General features: G+C 48.1%; 1 protein-coding gene and 1 long non-coding RNA gene across 6 annotated transcripts in view; one reads left to right on the top strand and one right to left on the bottom strand.

The window, feature by feature from the left end:
* KIRREL3 (kirre like nephrin family adhesion molecule 3) overlaps window positions 1–18,747 on the top strand; it is a 546,897-nt gene that overhangs the window by 411,226 nt on the left and 116,924 nt on the right. For all 5 annotated transcript variants that reach the window (XM_082683923.1, XM_082683922.1, XM_082683924.1 and 2 more), the window contains exon 3: window positions 8,333–8,410. In XM_082683923.1, the coding sequence (XP_082540049.1) occupies window positions 8,333–8,410 (78 nt within the window). The remainder of the gene's footprint in view (window positions 1–8,332; window positions 8,411–18,747) is intronic.
* LOC309841075 overlaps window positions 11,009–18,747 on the bottom strand; it is a 36,324-nt gene continuing 28,585 nt past the window's right edge. Inside the window, exon 4 of the long non-coding RNA XR_014298923.1 lies at window positions 11,009–11,138. This is a non-coding gene — a long non-coding RNA (uncharacterized lncRNA). The remainder of the gene's footprint in view (window positions 11,139–18,747) is intronic.

Below are 18,747 nucleotides of genomic sequence, written 5' to 3'. Positions count from 1 at the left end.
AGGAATAATAATAGTACTTAACTTTTATGATTGAAGATGATGCATGCGGAGTGCCTAGCCCAGAGACTAATCAATCATAAGCAATCAGTCAATGGCAATTTTTTTTTAAGATTTTATTTATTTATTTGACAGAGAGAGATCACAGTAGACAGAGAGGCAGGCAGAGAGAGAGAGAGGGAAGCAGGCTCCCCGCTGAGCAGAGAGCCCGATACGGGACTCGATCCCAGGACCCTGAGATCATGACCTGAGCCGAAGGCAGCGGCTTAACCCACTGAGCCACCCAGGCGCCCGAGTCAATGGCAATTTTAATTGTAATGGTGAGTTAAGTGAGTTTGGCCTCAGATGATACCAAAGAGGGGTAAGGCCAGGCTGCATCCAGCCCCCAGGGGGTGGGGTAGCCTATGTCCCGATTCCAAGGTGCACGGGGGTGTGGGAGAGCCTGCCAACCGTGGAGCCTGGACCAATGCCCAAGTGGCCCAGCGGAAGGCCACATTCTGAGTCCGTTGGCAGCCATGTTGGAATTCCAAATGATGAAGAGTTGGGAGAAAGACCCCAAGCAGCGTCTGAGGGTAGAAGATGAGCCCAGCATTTCATGAAAAGAAAGATGACAAGAGCCTGGCAAGGTCCCAGAGAGCCAGCCTGCTGGGATGGGACTCAGCCGGTGGGGTCATTTCTCCCAGAGAATTGAGAACAGAGCACGGCAAGGTGCACCAGGCCTGCAGTCAGGCAGACAGGTGGACTCAAGCTTCGCCCCTCAATAGCTTCAGAACCCTCAGTCAACACCTCGGCCCTCTAAAATGTCCATTTCTTTATAAAGAAAGAGAAGAATAAAAGCACCTGCCTTTACAAGGTCTGTGTGAAGGGGAAACAAGATGAGAAAAGGAAAATGCCCATTGCTGTTCAGTTAATGGCTGATGTGTCCTGACCACAATGGATAGAGTCAGGCCAGTGTTGCAGGAATCTGGGGAAGCCAGAGGGGTGATGACCACGTGGGCCCCAGACTGACAGCGGGCATGTGACATCTGGGGCCAGCAGCAACGTGGACAATCATGGGCCCCACAGCTGGTGGTGAGGAGTTGCTGACAATCTACCCGCCTTGGCCATCCTGTGGATAGCGCTGTGCTAGCCTGTAAATGGAGGGCCAGGGTGGACGAAGGGCTTCCCCAGTGTCAGTTTCTGCTGGTTGGTGGCTGAGGCTGAGCACTCCCTACCCTCGTGTGTCTGCGGGAGCTGTTGTCCCCACAGGAGCTAGCAAAGATGGACCCGTCGTCACCAAGACTCTCTGGAATTATCACAACGATCGTTAACCCTTCTTAAAGGAGGGTTAGCCACTTGAGCTTTTCATGTAATTCATTATTTTAAAAACTTAAGATGGTAGCTGTTTCAGGTTTCTCTTACATGGATTTAATTGGGATGTAATAGCATCGTTAATTAAATACAAATCAATAATTTAAAACAACTAATTGATACTTAATATGAATGGGGGGATAAACTTAGTCCTAATATAATTAACTCCAATAGGTAATGAAATAGCCATTATGTCTTTACAACAATGTAAAGTTTATAGTTCTTTAATAAACTTTGAGTTAGCAAGCAATGAGAGTCGAAAATTATGAAACAGGTATTATTGGGCTATTAAACATTTATTACTTGTCCTGGAGGGCTAGAGCTAGTCACTTGTCAGGATTAATAAACTTTTGCTATTCCTCTCTTCAGGCCTCTTTACCAGAGAGGTTGATCAGAAAACTGAGATCTCTGTGTGATTTATGGGCATCATTATTGCCTGGGATGTGAGCTATGATGCTGCAAACAGGATGAAACAGAATTGAAGCAGAAAGCAGGAGTTTAGTGGAGCATAAGGAATAACACAGAGGACATTAGGAGAAGGAGAGGAAAAGCGAATTGGGGGAAATCGGAGGGGGAGACAAACCACGAGAGACTGTGGGCTCTGAGAAACAAACTGAGGGTTTTAGAGGGGAGGGGAGTGGGGAGTGGGTGAGCCTGATGGTGGGTATTAAGGAGGGCACAGATCGCGTGGAGCACCGGGTATGCTGCATAAACAATGAATCTTGGAACACTGCATCAAAAACTAATGATGGGTTTTATGGTGACTAACATAACACAGTAAAAAAAAAAAAAAAAAAAAAAAAAAAAAAAATTTAATTTAAAAAGAAAAAAAAAAAAGCAAGAGTTTAGCAGTATCAAAGTGAGGACTTTCCCATCCAAGTACTAACCAAGCCCAACCCTGCTTAGCTTCTGAGATCAGACGAGATCTGGCACGTTCAGGGTGGTATGGCCGTAGACAGTGAGGATTTTCCAAACGTGACAGTCTGGCATCCTGGGATCGGCCAGGCATCCCGGCAGGACTTTTGGTGGCCCATCGCCCATGAGTCAGGCCATCGGGGCAGACACCCTTTGTTAAGGCAGACCCCCAGAGAAATCTCCAGGCTTCGAGGTCCTGGGGGTGGGGATCACCCCAAGCCCTGCAACTCCTTTTCCCCCCTCGGGGCTCCTGCCATGACTAGGGCCGTGCACGTAGAAATAACTCACATGCTGCTCCCGACCCTTTGTTTTCCCGAAGTCCTGTGTTTGATTTTTGTTCACCTCTCCATAAGGATGTGCCTTTCATATTCAACCAGACTGCAATCTCGTTGTGAAGGGAAGCTGGCCTTCCGTGCTTTTGCTTTGCATGTGGGAGCATCTTGATGGGCGGCTATGGGTCAGATATCCTACTGGTTACCCTTTGTTAATACATGCTGACTGGGCAGGGCTGGTACGGACACTGTGGGAGAGTCTACCCACCCTACCCTACTGCTTTTTATGTCATTTGTTACATAACGAATTGGTCTATAGACCAAGACGTCTGCGCTCCGAGGCCAGAAAGGCTGATTACGAATATATTTCTTCAGATCTAAACTCCTGCTCACACAGGCCTCTAGGACCCCCCTCACTTGGAAATCCCATCACCTCAAACATGAGAAGTCCAAAAATGTGCCATTTTCACCTCACGCCCAAATAGGCTGCCTTGGTCAGTTACTTCTGACACAGACCCCACCTTTCTCCATTCTGCCCGACTAAATCCACCATGCTCATCTGCCCCCTTCCTCTGCTGGAGCCACTCTGTCACTCAGGCCATTGTCCCTTTCCCAGAACGTCTCTCAGATCCATCACTGTCTCTCCATCTGGCCACTTAGCCTCACTGCTACACCCACCTGGCTGGCCTTCCTGACTCGCTTCCTCTTCCGGCCCCTCAGCGAGTGTCTACCCCATGAGCCTCCAGAGAAGGCTGCCTGGAAGTTCGTTCTATCTCCTTGGATGAGTCTTCCCTTTAAAGAAGAGGGAGGATAAACATGACGGTCCCTAACCCCCAATCTGATATTTCGTTTCAGTTTCCTGTGCTCACCCTTATCAGCTACTTGATCCTAGGCACCCTTCCCCAAGTGCCTCTGATTTTCATATTAACCATAAGCAGAAGGTCTTATTCTCCGCGTCCACATTTTATAAATGAGAACATTAAGGCGCAGGGAAGCCCTGAGCGTTGCTCACTCTGGTGTGGGGGAGCCGGGCTCTGGCCAGGACTGACGGTTTCAAAACATACGTGGCCTCCCGGTGACTCCAGCCAGGTCCAGCTGACGCCTTCTCCATATGGTCTCGGGAACCATCTGGTGAGCTATTTGCGGCCCCCCACTGCTCTCCTGTGTCGAGGTGGCAGGGAGATAGAGGCTCTGAAGCTCCCCCTGAGAAAGTTCAGGGTCCTTGCACTGGCTCTCTGATCTCAGGCTGTCTTCCGAGAGCGGGGACAGGGAGCAGATGTCAGTCCGTCACCGCGCACCAGGAGGATGGCAGGCGTCGAACAAATGCGCTCCCTCGTCCGGGCTCCCCCCCACCCCTCCACCATCTGCATCCGTGCTAAAACGATCTTTCTAAGATGCGAGTCTGGCCTGTGGGTTCCTTCTGAGGTCTGTGAAGGAAGAATCTGTTCCAGACCTCTCTCCTGGCTTGTCGACAGCCATCTTCGTGTTCATATGGCATCCTCCCTGTGTGTGTGTGTGTGTGTGTGTGTGTGTGTGTGTGTCCGTCTGCCTCCAAATTTCCCCTTTTTATGAGGACACCAGTCACATTGGCTTCAGGCCGCCTAGTGGCCATTTTAACTGGATTATCTGTGTCACATCCTTATCTTCAAACAAAGTCGCCTCCTGTGGTACAAGAGAGCCATAGTCCAGGCCGGAACCCTGGCCCAGCCAGGACCACCGACCTGTGTCCTCTATTGTTTTGATCCACAGCCTCGGCAGCCGTGGGACCCCAGACCTTACCCTGAGACCTAAGCTAGAAATCAGACCTGGATTCTAGCCTGAGCACTGTTATCAGCTTTGACCTTGAACTGTCCTTTTACTTCTCGGAGCCTCAGCCTCTGAAACCAAAATGGAGGAAATAGACCATTCTTCCTCGCCTACTTCACAGAGCTACTGTTAGCCTCTAATAAGGTAGTGAATATGACAGCATTGTGAAAAACCAAGAGTCCCGTAAATGTGAAGTAATAGCACTGTATCATTGTTATTACTACTAAGAATAAAGAAATCCTAAGGCTAGAAAAAGGCCCATCTTCACCCTGTGAAACTGAAGGAAAACGGTACCATTTATAAAGCCGTCCCGTTTCACTCCTCCCAGAGGAAATCTCATGTTTCCGAGACTTCTCTTCCAATGAATTACAATTTTCATACACTCGGCAAACACCCTCACCTAACTTACTCCATTGTGCCACCTTATCTGTTCTGACCTGCGGGAGGGGAGAGCAGGTCATTAACCCAAGAGTCAGTGGTTGGCCCTTTCATTCAATCAGAAGACTGTCCCTGAGCTCCTGCCAGGTGCCAGGCATTGTGCTCCGGATCAGGGACTCAGAGCTGGAAACGACAGAGTCCTGACCCTTCTGTGGCTCAGTCTAGACACCTGGAGTTCCTGGGATGCGTACCCTTCTCCCCAAGAAACATGCACTTTCCCCATAAATGTTTCCTTTCACGCTAGTATTTCTTAAGCCTTGTTCTCCTCAGATAGTAGTACCCTCCCCAGCCCCTCTGCAGGTGACCCTGGACTCCTTTGCTATTAACTTTCTTTGTAAGCCAGGATGACTTGATTCACGTTCATCATTTTCCATGGGCGCCTTTGGTGCGTCTGGTGCTTCTGCTACCGGTAGGTGATCAGCCAAAGGCTGCAGCCCTAAGGTCTCAAGGGAGAAGACCCTGATATCTTGCTGTTAAAATGGGCATCTATGATCTGATTCCACCTTCAGTCCCAGTGCCATGTGACAAGGATGAAGGCAGTCTGGCGCCTGGTCTAGCTCAAAGAGTAAAGATTCCTGGTTTTTGTATCACATTCTGCCATCTCTCCCCTAAGAGCCTGGTTAGTCTGGTGAGGTAGAGTTGCCCCAAGACACAGTGCTTGCTTCCTGCTTCCCCCGGCCTTGTCTTTGCTTGGTGCCTTTGACAACACACCGTCTCCCCACCTGGGCTCCCACAGTCTCCTCCCCGCCCCCACTTCAGCCCTGTTGGCCTGCTTCCTCAGGCGCACCCAGTGACCTCCAATTTAGCTCTACAAATCTCTACAAAGAACATCCCAAGCTTTCACATGTGGATAGATATCTAATTCTCACTTCACTAATTCTCTAACCTGCTCATTCTTGCAAAGAACCCAGTGGCTTCTCCCCACTTCTCAGTAAGGACTCTGTCGGAGAGCACTCTCCCTCAGTACATGTCTGCAGTGTGCTTATTAACGCCTTGTAATACAGCTGCCTAAATAATTAAGACTAACCCACACGTGTCAAATTAAATGAGCCAGATACATTGAGAAATTGCTCATCCTCCATTTCTTTTATTAATCAGGTTTCTAAAAAACTCTTTTCCTGCTCATTTGCAAAAATCGAACATGGTCGGTGAGACTTTTATAATGACTGTACATATGAACTATCTCCTCGGACAACGCATTATGTGACTAAAGATAGGTTGCGTTGGGGTGGTAGAGACAGCCAACACAGATGATCTGGATTCAACTGGTCGACCACACTCTCTAAATCTCTGGGAGAATTATGCCCCCTCCATTTCCTTGAAAACTTAGGGGGGCAGTCTAGCAAACCCAACAGGAATGTTTGGCCTAAATCCATCTAACATCTTCTGCCCCCCCTACCTGAACCCATCCTGTATTCCCCTGGTCTCGATGTAGGAACCCCAGCTTCTTTTCTCATTAGGAATCCCTGCTCATGTACTTTATATGGGCATAAGAAGTCAATGGAAATATAATAAGAGCCATAAGCAGTTGTATCATTCTGGCAATGAACAATGCCCGTGCGATTATAATGGGCTGGTTGACTCTGCCCATCGTCAGCTTGTCGAGGCTTCTCTACAGTTTCAGAGTCTTGGGCAAGAGGCTATTGTTCGCGGGAGCTCAGCGCGCCTCCTCACAGCTTGTACTTCCGCCGGCCCCCTCCTGGCAGGCTGCATTCCTGTCTCTTGAAGGTGGTTGTTAGAAAGAATCCACAAATATAGTAAGTAAACATCAAAGAGGCTTTGATCCGCAGGGCCCTCGACAGAGCAGGAGCCCTTGAAGAAAGGGCCAAGGCCTTGGATGAGGGAACTTAACATCGTCAATTTGGGCGCGGGAGATGTAAAGCTGTTTGAAGTGAGGCTGGCTTGGCCCTGCCTTCAGACGAGCTTGCGTGGAGGGGACGGAAGAGAAGTGAGCGCCTTTGGAAAAGGCACGCTCAGATCTGCTTCTCTGCTCTTTACTGATAGTTAATAAACCCCTTTAAAGAATTGGGAGATCAAAGCTAGCAACCTCCCAAGGCCATGGCATTCTGCCACCGCCCGCCATGCTTTGTTTTTCTCTAGGGCAAGAGCCCCTAAGCTTGACTTATCTGTTTCTCATGGGCCCTTTCATCCTGCAAACCATGGAGGGTAGACCTGGGCGACAAGAGGTGGATGGAGAGGTAGGGAGGGGGAAATGAGCCCACCCTGTCTAAGCTCCAACAGCCTAGATACTACCCGGCCCGGGCTCCAAGAAACACCCAGTGTCACGAGAGAAGTTGCTATGACACACCACTCAGTGGGACCCTCCTTCCCTGTGGGACCCATGGAGGGAGCTCCTGGGTGCCCAGAAAGTGTGCCAAGCCCTGGGAGGGAGTGCAGTCAGATGCCCTTTCCAGAAATCCTACCCCTTTTCCATTCGCCTCAGCAGCGGTCACATTTGTAGGAGTCCTAAGCAAAGAGGAGGGGGTGAGGAGTTTAAAATAATCCTGGGATATCATTTAGCGTCTTTGAATTTGGGATTTCTCACTTGCATAGTATGAAGAGCAATAAGCTGTCTGCCAACCTCAGGGGGTACCGTGGAGGTCAGAAGAGGAATTTGGTGTAGAATGGCTTCAAACCCCATAATGTGCTTAAGACAAACCAGGATTTAGAAGATGAATACCAGCCTTCTTCTGAGGCAGACGTAACTCCAGTCCAGCACCCACGCCCAAGGGGCACCCATTTATCCAATAGCGTGAAAAAAAGAAAAAGTCTCTTGCTTTTGCTACCTAGAATTGTTGTTCCACCTTACTTTTCCCTGTTGTGTCAAAGTCCTGTGGGACTGGAATCTACACCTTGCGTCTCTTAGCCATCCCAACCCCTGTGCTCCATGCTCAACCGAGTCCACGCTTCATAAGCCCTTGAAGACAGCACTGCCTTGTTCCTGAATATGAGATCATCCAGGAATCCCCAGACCCAGAAACTCGTTCTCTCCCAAAAAGTAGACTCCTCTACCTCCATTTTTGTGTCTTCTTCCAAATTCGCCCAACCACTTCTTCATTCCTCCAAACTACGCTCTTCTGTGTCTGCTTGCATTGCTCCATCTTGGTCACCACTCGCTGGATTCTGCCTCTCCTTTGGCAGACCTGACCACAGTCCCAGCATAAGGTGGACATAGTCCCCAAGCCTGGGATCTGTAGAGCCTCACTAACCTATAGAGTAGTGGTTACGAGCATGGACTCTGGAGCCATACTGCCTAGATTCAAACTCCTGGTTTGCCACCAGCTAGCTCTTCCAACTAAGGCTGTCTACTTAATACATCTGTAAATGGGGATGATATAAAAATAGAGATAATACTGGTATACAGCTCACAGGGTTATTGCAGGAATCAAATGAGGAATTATTGGCTTAATAGGATGCTCAGATCATAGCAAGTGCTATGTAAATGTTATATAAGTAGCCCTGTTTATGAGGGCAGCAGCTTCATACCCCCCAAAAAGGGGCCTTCACTGATACTGGATCCATTCACCGCTCATTCACCTGTGCTTTTCTTCCAGAGCTGGGCCTCCAGAAGAGAGGATGCTGTCTGGTGCTGGGCTACATGGCCAAGGACAAGTTTCGAAGAATGAATGAAGGTCAGTGAGAACCTGCCCACCCTTTTGGGGGTAATGAGGTGTTGCCCTGCAACTCTAGTCCCGGAAGAAGAACCTGGGACAGTGGACAGAGCTGTTTAATTTCCATGAAACTCTTTATATAGAAATGTGGGGAAGAGTACCTAATGCCTGAAATACTGTATGCTGATTCCTAAGTACTTTTTCTCATGCTGTCCTCTAACACCGTCTGCGTCCTCTACTTCTCTTTCTTTTTCTTTTTTTTTTTTTTACAATCTTACTACCTATGACATTTACTTTTATCATTATGTCTATTTCCTTTTTTCCTGTTTCTATTTTTCTTTTTTTAATTTTTTATTTTTTATAAACATATATTTTTATCCCCAGGGGTACAGGTCTGTGAATCGCCAGGTTTACATACTTCACAGCACTCACCAAAGCACATACCCTCCCAATGTCCATAACCCCACCCCCCTTCTCCTAACCCCCCTCCCCCCAGCAACTCTCAGTTTGTTTTGTGAGATTGAGAGTCACTTATGGTTTGTCTCCCTCCCAATCCCATCTTGTTTCTTTTATTCTTCTCCTACCCACTTAAGCCCCCATGGTGCATCACCACTTCCTCATATCAGGGAGATCATATGATAGTTGTCTTTCTCTGCTTGACTTATTTCACTAAGCATGATACGCTCTAGTTCCATCCATGTTGTCGCAAATGGCAAGATTTCATTTCTTTTGGTGGCTGCATAGTATTCCATTGTGTATATATACCACATCTTCTTTATCCATTCATCTGTTGATGGACATCTAGGTTCTTTCCATAGTTTGGCTATTGTGGACATTGCTGCTATAAACATTCGGGTGCACGTGCCCCTTTGGATCACTACGTTTGTATCTTTAGGGTAAATACCCAGTAGTGCAATTGCTGGGTCATAGGGCAGTTCTATTTTCAACATTTTGAGGAACCTCCATGCTGTTTTCCAGAGTGGCTGCACCAGCTTGCATTCCCACCAACAGTGTAGGAGGGTTCCCCTTTCTCCACATCCTTGCCAGCATCTGTCATTTCCTGACTTGTTGATTTTAGCCATTCTGACTGGTGTGAGGTGATATCTCATTGTGGTTTTGATTTGTATTTCCCTGATGCCGAGTGATATGGAGCACTTTTTCATGTGTCTGTTGGCCATCTGGATGTCTTCTTTGCAGAAATGTCTGTTCCTCTACTTCTCTTTCTCTCTTCCCTACCTTTGCTCCCCAACCACTCACCCAGCACAATTAGATCTGCTTCTATTATCTTTTTTAATCCAGACCTCTCTACCTTTCTCTTCTATCATTCACATTTTTTGAATGCCTATTGAATAAACAGCCCCTTACAGGACACTTGGGAAAATAATGAAGAATAAGGCAGCATTTTTATTTTCAAAGAACTTACAATGGGAAATCTGCCCTCTTTCCCAACTCCACTGACCCTACCTCTCCTTTCTTACTCATGGGCCATTCTGCCTTCCTCTTGCTCTGGGTCTTTCCTCTGGGGCTTGACTGGGTCACAGAAGGCGACAGAAAGGGATTGACATTGATATGGAGGCTGGGAAGTAAACGGAATGCTGTCACTTGTGGACCTGTTATAATAAAGAGCCAATCCCCTCATCCCCAACCATCTGTCTCTGTGCAGCTAATAACCCTCTCCATCAGATGCCACAGACTGTTTGTCAGGACTCAAAAGTAGAGAAACAATGGCTGGGGATGCCATTTATTCATTAAAGTCAAACAAATGAAGCCCTGGCTCCCCACCAGCACAGCTTGCCAGGAGCTGGGCCCCTCCCCTCCTAAGGCCTGATCCCCTGTACCCTCATTGCCATTCCAGGCATGTAGGAGGCAGCTCACCTGTATCACCACTCTTCCCAAAGTTATACCAAAGTTCTGATGCCCTCTTCCCATTCCTCCTCAGCTGGCTTTTCTCCCACCCTACAGTCCATGACACCAGCACAACCACGGGCTCCCCAGACCTCACACCTTGCCAGCTGTAGGTTTGTGGCCAGCACCCATCAGGTGACAATTCAACAAGAGCCAGGCCAACACAACTAAGCGTAAGGAGCAGCCCCTCCTGCATTTTGCAACCCGTCTGTGTGAGAAGGCACTTCTCATTTGTAGGAGCCCCCTGACTGAGCACAGCCAGGCTTAGGGGCTGCACTGTCTGCATCCTGCCAGGTGGTCTTCCTCCCTGACTTTTCTCTTGCTCAGCCTACCTCCTCCCTTCTCAGCATCACCTGGGTGAGAGGGCTAAGCAGTAACTTCTAATTTGTGGGAATTGACAGGGCACCTCTGTCCGTGGTGCTGAATAGACACATTCTCTTGCTGGCGTGGCTCATTAGAGAAGCTGAAAATGAGGTTCACGGGGATCGGGGAAGCCAAAACGTCAGGAGCTGGGCTGGATTTGCAACCTCAAGCTCCAAGTCTCTGACCCAGGAGAAGGACACCGACTGCAGATCCTAGGGCCTAAAAAAGAATCCCATCACAAGGCTGATGAACACGATTTAACAGCCCTGCTCCAACCAACCTTTCACAGGCAGCTAGGGGAGGGGTATAGTAGTCCGCTCAGGCTGCCATAACAAAGTACCTCAGACTGGATGGCTTAAACATCAGAACTTTATTTTCTCACGGTTCTAAAGACTGGAAGCCTAAGATCAAGGTAGCAGCATGGTCAGGTTCCAGTGAGAGCTCTCTTCTTGGCTCGCAAATGGCCACCTCGTGTCCTCATCTGGCAGAGAGAAAAAAGCAAGATCTCTGGTGTCATATATATATATATATAATTTATTTGACAGAGAGAAATCACAAGTAGGCAGAGAGAAGAGGAGGAAGCAGGCTCCCTGCAGAGCAGAGAGCCCAATGCGGGGCTCGATCCCAGGACCCTGGGATCATGACCTGTGCCGAAGACAGAGGCTTTAACCCACTGAGCCACCCAGGTGCCCCTCTGGTGTCTCTTCTTATAAGGACACTCATCCTATCAGATCAGGGCTCTACACTTATGACTCCCTTTGACCTTCATTACTTTTGTAAAGACCCTATCTTGTAATATAGTCATGTTGGGCTTTAACATAGAAATGGGGTCTCAGTGCATTTGCCATAGCAGAAAGTTGTAATGGTAATACTGAATGAGGGATTCAGAAAATAGTAGGAAAAAGAAATTTAAGATTAAGTAGAGAGTAGATACTGTTTAAGTAAAGAGGGAAGGATGGGAGTCGGGGGAGGGGGACTATAGTAGAACTTGGAACCAAGACCAGGATCTGATTACTTCTGAAAACAGTTAGCTTTGCTTTTTACAACAACTTAACTAAGATGGCATTGTAAAGAGGTTTTCCTGTTAAAATGGGAAGATACTGGGGCACCTGCATGGCTCAGTGGGTTAAGCCTCTGCCTTCGGTTCAGGTCATGATCTCAGGGTCCTGGGATCAAGTCCCACCTTGGGCTCTCTGCTCATTGGGGAGTCTGCTTCCCCTCTCTCTCTGCCTACTTGTGATCTCTCTCTCTTTCTCTCTCTCTCTGTCAAATAAATAAATAAAAATCTTTTAAAAAATAAAATAAAATGGGAAGATACCCAAACAATGCCCATTCTCTCTGAACCCCTTCTCCAAACACATGCAATCCAAACCAATGTGTTATTCTTTTCAACTGACTGTGGTCAGTTTGATTAAGAATGAGTGATTCCCAGGTGCCTTAGCCCTTGCCAAAATCTGTCCCCAAGGGTAGACCCATTAAGAATAAAGCAAGGTATTCGGAAAGAGGGAGGGAATGGAGGCATTGGCCAAGGCCAAGGAGTAACAGAGCAGCTAACTCCCCACCCCAGCCTCTCTCTTTGCCTGTGGCTGTCACACTTCCCAGCTGCCCCAACACCAAGATTCATGCATAAGAACACAACCAGACACCCAGGAGCTGCCGCTGGGTAAACAAGGAGACAAAGAGACAGCAAGCAAGCTAAACCAAGGCAGACAATGTGTGTACAAATCTCAGCTAGCAAACAGGAGACCAGATAGGAGGTGGGTGAGACAGTGGGGCAGAAAAAGAGATGCTTATGGAGAACGGAAAGGATTTGCAGGGGTGGGGAAGGCTCCTCTGTCCCCACTCCAGTGTCTTGTGACCCCAAGTGCCCCCATCATATATGTGTTGCTCTCTCTAAAACTCATAAGCCCAAACTCCAGCCTGTCTGCAGAGAAGAAGAGGTATCAGTGAGCATGGGGAGCTGTTTTATGGCTTATAATTATCTTGTACCATACTCAAAATAATTATAACTTCCACATATTAATAATTGAACTGGAATAGCAGCCATGACATAGATCAAGAGATAGAAATGTCTGTCCATGCCACACTATACACCTAGGTATAAATTGAACAATTGGTAAAATAGTAAAAAATAATTTTCTCTCAGATGCTGGAATTAGTGAGATATTGGAACAATTAGCTGCTTCTTCCATTGAAGATAAGGTGGTAACCATTATAGTTCCAATTTAGAATAAACATAAAAGACTAACTTGTTCTGTATAAAAGCATATTTGTTCTGTTTAACAGTGTCTAATCGGGTGTCTGTCACCTGAGGAGAAGTGGTTCCCTATTTCACCTGTTTTCTTGTTAAGTTGGTGTATTTTTATTTCCCTCCTCCTCCTCCCGCCCCCTACTCCTCACTACATTCAAAATAATAATAATAATAATAACAACTTGAGAAGGAGCAAGAGAAAAAGTAATGAATGAACAGGAGTTTTTATAGATCTGGGGTTTATCATAAGCTAGAGTAATCACAATCGGCGCTGTTTAACTTCACAAAGCAATAAAAACACTATTCAAAGGTCATTTAAGGAGGCATGTGTAGTCAATGAGAGGTTTGCTCTATTCAAAGGCTCGTAATAGCTTCTAGGGTAGAATCCGCAACATTGCAGGAATAGAGGTGATGGGTAATGTGTGTGTATTTGCGTGTGTGAATGTCTGTGTGTGTGTGTGTGTGTGTGTTCTCCTGTTTGGATTCAACACATCTGAGGCATCAAATGGAGACACAAACAAAAATCAATGAAGGGCAGACGAGAGAGGAAGAAGTAAAGACAGATCAAGCATAAGAATGTCAGGCGTGTTTGACATAATTGTCTCCATGTAATGAAGTACACAGTGCTTTAAAAAGGAACTGCTGGGAGGAGGCCATTTATTTATTCATCAAAAGTTCATTGAATACCTACCATAAAAATTATCCCAATTGTCATAACAAATGCTATACAGTGTTCTAAGCCCTGGAGCTTTCAAAGTAAATAAGACCTAATCCCTGCCCTCGAGGAGCTCACAATTAAAGCACACGCGTACGTCTCCATGCTACTGTCACCTCCACAGAGAAACCCTGCCTGTCCGCCTTACCTGAATTAGATACCCCTTTTCCCGCACTGTGATAAACCATCGCGGCAGCCGGCTTATTTATTTTATGGCAGTTGCTCTAACTGGTGATCATTGATGAGACTGTCTGTCCCATCAGGAAGGTGAAGATGCTGCTCCCTCTTTTCCTCACCTATCCCTGGGCATGAGCCCGATGTCTCACACGTAAAGAGTAGTCCATCAACTTTAGTTTATGTAATTAATTAGTGCCCTGAGTGCACAACAGAGAAATGCACAAAGCCATCCACAGGTGCAAGGTGGATCTTGGGAAAAAGAACCATCAGGCAGCGTAAACCGACGTGGAGACTTGCACACAATGAGTGTCTCCCATCTCCAGCAGTTCCTTAAGTCCCACCTCTCAGCTTCCCCTCTATTCTGGTACAATAGTGCCTTCCTCGAGGCCAGGACCCAAGCAGGTCAGCAGAGGGAATGTCCCCACAGGCGGGTCTCCCTCCTTTCCACACTACCTCTCCTTCCTCACCCCGTCTACTGCTGGGCCACCTTCTTTTTTTTTTTTTTTTTTTAAAGATTTTATTTATTTATTTGACAGAGAGAAATCACAAGTAGGCAGAGAGGCAGGCAGAGAGAGAGGAGGAAGCAGGCTCCCCGCCGAGCAGAGAGCCCGATGCGGGACTCGATCCCAGGACCCTGAGACCATGACCCGGGCCGAAGGCAGCGGCTTAACTCACTGAGCCACCCAGGCGCCCCTGGGCCATCTTCTTGAGGCATTTCCAGACAGATATGTCCCATCAGATCTACCAGGGAGCTGTTTCCATCATCCTACCCACCCATCCCCCCAACACACACACCCTTATATTTCCATCCCTTTTCCTGGCTCTTCTCAATCACCCGGTTTTCCTGGAGCTCCCAGAACCACTCACCTTCTCCATGCACACTGCTTGCCCGGGGCTGATCTTATTCACAGGGGGAATAGAAAGCTCTCGCATGGTATCTGGTGAGGGGGTCTGCCTGCCCCTCGAAAAGCTTGGTACTCCTCTATGTTAGAACTTAAAGCCTAGCAGTTACAGTAGAATCTGCCAACTCAGGGAGGCCCAGGATCGATGAATGACTTGCCTCAGGTCAATAGGAAGCAGCCAGAAAGAGCTGGTGATGGTCTGGGAATTGCGGTCCCAGAAGAGTCAGGACCACAATTCCAGGTGTCCTGACATCTGGTCCAGTGCTCTTGGAATTCTGAAAGAGGAGGCTCAGACCATGAACAGAAGGGAAGCCAGTAACACTTCACCTTGGCTTGGTTTGCAGAGCAAATGCAGAGCAAGCAGAAGGGGCTGGGAGAAGAGGGGACAGGACACAGAAGTCTCCGGTGGTGTGAAGCCTGGAGTAAGAGAACTAGGTCAGGGGAGATCATGTCTCAGGAACCAGAAAATTCTGTTAGCCCCTAGAACTGTCAAGAAGGGGAAATGAGGAAGAGGAAGTTGAATGGAGCAGAAGGAGGGAGCCCTGGCCTCCCTCCCTGCTAGCTTTCTGAGGCAGAGGTACGCCTGTACGGGAGTCTCTCCTATCTCCCCACAGGGGTGCCCTCTCCGGCCACACATCTGGAGGGGTGGTAGCTTTCCCGGACCTTCTGCATCGCGGCTCAGAGAAGGGAAAGCAGAAATGCCTGCCAGCACAGTGGTTTTCATCTTCCCAGGAAGAAACAAATGCAAGTGATTAGTCAAGGCCGCTTCAGTTCACTGGGGACCCCTGGGTCTCCTGGGGAGGGGCTCCAGTGTCCAGGAAGAAGAAAGCAGAATCCACAGCGGGCAGGCCCCCTACAGACTCTTGCATGCGATGCCCTGCAGCTCCTGGGCAGCTCCATCCTCCCAGTCCAAACTCTGCACATAGACCTCCATCACAATGCCTGCCCTCCCGTCTTACCTGTGTGCAGGAGCCAGAGCTCTGGGAGGGTGGGACCCAGGTGCCTGCTCCTGGACCTCTTGCTGATGGCATCGAGTCTATCCTTTCTTTCTGCTCCCCTGTCCCCCAGTCCACAGAAATGAGTCAAAACGCTCCCAATTTCTTACCTCTCCCCGACAGTGTTGATAAGAGAAAGAGGGGCCCCACCAGTGTAGTGGAAGGAACACCTAAAAGTAAGGGGCCAGCTCTGTGACCTTGGGCAAGTCCCTGAATATCCAGATGTCAACCTTCTTGTGGATGAAATTCAAATAATGTTGGATACAATCATCTGTAAGCCTTTAAAATGTAATGATTCCAAAATCTAACTTGGCTTGGGGCATCCGAGTGTGTCTGGCTCTTGATCTCGGCTCAGGTGGTGATCCTGGTCCTGGGACATCCTCAGGTCCTGGGATAGAGCCCTGTGTCGAGCTCCACGCTCAGTGAGGAGCCCGCTTGAGGATCTCTCTCCCTCTCCCTCTGCCCCTGCCACACGCGTGTGCTCTCTCTCTCTAAAATAAATGGATGGGTAAATCTTTTTTTTAATCCTATCTCAGCTTTAAACACCCTGCCCACACCCTATTCTCACCACTCATCCCCTAATTTTAAATGCTTTGGTCACCAAAGGAACCAGTACCGGGAAATTGACTGACTGGCTTTGCTTGGCAGCCTTACGGGGAAGGCAGATCTGTGTTTCTTCTTCCTGTCTGCCCTCTGAGAGTGAGTTCAGGCCCGTGTCAGCTGTCCCCTGGGTGGCAGTAAGAGAGTCGAGCAGACCTAGGGGACATGCTGTGCTTTTTAAGGAGCAAAGGAGAAGCAGGACCCTGGCCCAGGGTCCTCGGCTGCCTCAGCCGAGCAGGGATCCGATGACCCGCGAGCCCCTACCATTCTGACAGCAGCAGCCATAGCAGTCTGGCTTACACTAAGGGCTTACAATTTCCAGAGACCATTCTTTCACTGCCTGCGAGAGCCCCCAGGATGTTAGCTAATACTGTCATTTTGTTAGTTGGGGCTTTGGGGTGCATTTTTTCTTATTTCATTTTTCTTACTGATATGTTTCCTTCCACTGGGGCTGCAAAGCTGGTTATTTGTATAACGTCCCTGTTTATTATTTATGACAAGATGCAGATTTCCAGGGCACTTTATGATTGTTATTTAATTCACTTGGCGTCTTGGAACAGGGGACCCGCCATTTCCATTCTCCTCCTTCCGCGATTTGATAGAGAATTCCAGTGTTTCCCGGGTCTCGTTCCTCCAGCCACCATTCCTACTGGGAAACCTGCTTATTTAAGGCAAGCTGGGGGCCCGTAGGCCACAGACTCTACCAAGCTCCTTTTCAAACTTCCTTTTCTCTCCTACCCATATCCACTCCTCAGTAAGACCTAGAAACGTCACCTCCCAAATATCTCTTGAATCCATCCACCTTGTCCATCTCACAGCCATGGCCCTTGTCCCCACAACCTCTCTTCCTCACTGGATTACAGAAGGGCTCTCCTTACTGGTTCTGTGCATCCATCATGCCCCTGCCTTCCCTCCCAGTTCATTTTCCACCTTCAGCCAGAGCAATATTCAAAATGCAAGTCTAATGTCACAGTCTTCTTGAAGATAGTTCAATGGCTTCGTGTTGCTTTTAGGAAAAATACCAAAATCCCTGGCATGTTTCATGAATCTGTACATGATTTGGTTCCTACCTACCTCTTTGGCCTCATCTTGTCCCCTTAACACCATACCCCAGACACATCAGTCTTCTTTCAGCTCCTCAAACAGGAATGCTCCCATCTGTCCCAGGACCTTTGTCTATACTGGTCCTTCATAGCTCAGTCTGCACATATAAGTTCGTATTGCTATTTTTTAACTAATACTTGCCTTGCCTACTAATCTGTAAGCTCTGTTGGGTCTCCAGGACATCCCAGGGCCCTAGCATAATGTTTGCACAGAGTAGACACTGAAAGAAGAGCGAGCAAAGTGACCTTCTCTGCCTCTGGTCCGTGGCTCCCAAGATGCTGGGACTGGGTGATCTGAGAACCATGGACCCCTAGAAGAAACCTTACAGATCACATGGGGATGAGGAAACTGAGACCCAGAAAAGTCATGTGACTCGTCCCAATTATCACAGCCTGTGAGCCACACAGCCAAGACTCAAACCCAGGCTTCTGACCCAAGGGGCCATCCTCTTTCCTCTTAACCATGCTAAGTTCTTGAAGTCTGGGAGAGGCAGGGTTGAGTGGATCAATCAGGGAAGTCTGCCCACTGAACGTGTGTTGAGGCTATGTTCTGAAAGAGATGAGAAGCAAAGAGAAAAGGAAGGGGAGGGGCTTCTTTGATCTAGATGTGCCTTATACAGAGTAAAGCCATTGCCCGCTATGAGCCCAGGACTGTGCCAGACATAGGAACCTCAGAGAGGCAGGACACAGCTCTGTCCTCAAGAACTTTTGACCTCCACTGGGAGGGGACCAGATATATTTCATACCAGGTTAATTTTGTGGTTGTTTTGGTTCTGTTTCTCCTTTTAACATTGTGGTGAGTATGCTTAATGGTTAAGTACTGTACCTTGGGAGTCAGAGAAATCTACATTCAAATCAAGTATAGGCTGAGCTGTTTTAGAACCATATTATCAAAGGTCCTCGAGGCCAGAAGGGACCAGAGGTCATCTGGTCCACACCCTCTTCTAATGGCTCAATATCCCCACCATGAACCAATGCATGTGAACCCTTCTGAGTACAGCAATAACATGTACTCACTTCCTCACCAACCATACATCCCACACTTAGTCTGTGCCTCGCACAATGCCAGGACGCCCTTGACCTGTAGGGATACAGCCCCTCCCCCCAGAGTTATCACAGCCATTAAAATACAATGTCATAATTGCTGTAACCAGCTATGCCCAGGAGCTAGGGGAGCAGATACAGGGAATTCAATCCAACTATGGGCTAAGTGAGTAGGGCCCAGGAGTGCCCCCATATGAAGCCATTGCAACCTATGCTTGTACCCTTGCAAAAATAGAAAACTTCATCTACAAAGGCCATGGGCAGCTCCTCAGCCAGGCTCTCAGGGTTTTAAATATAACACCC

This window comes from Mustela nivalis, assembly GCF_964662115.1.
Source record: "Mustela nivalis genome assembly, chromosome: 9".
Classification (NCBI taxonomy): Eukaryota; Metazoa; Chordata; class Mammalia; order Carnivora; family Mustelidae; genus Mustela; species Mustela nivalis.
The sequence above is the reverse complement of the archived record's forward strand: the minus strand, read 5'-3'. Positions and strand labels throughout refer to the sequence as shown.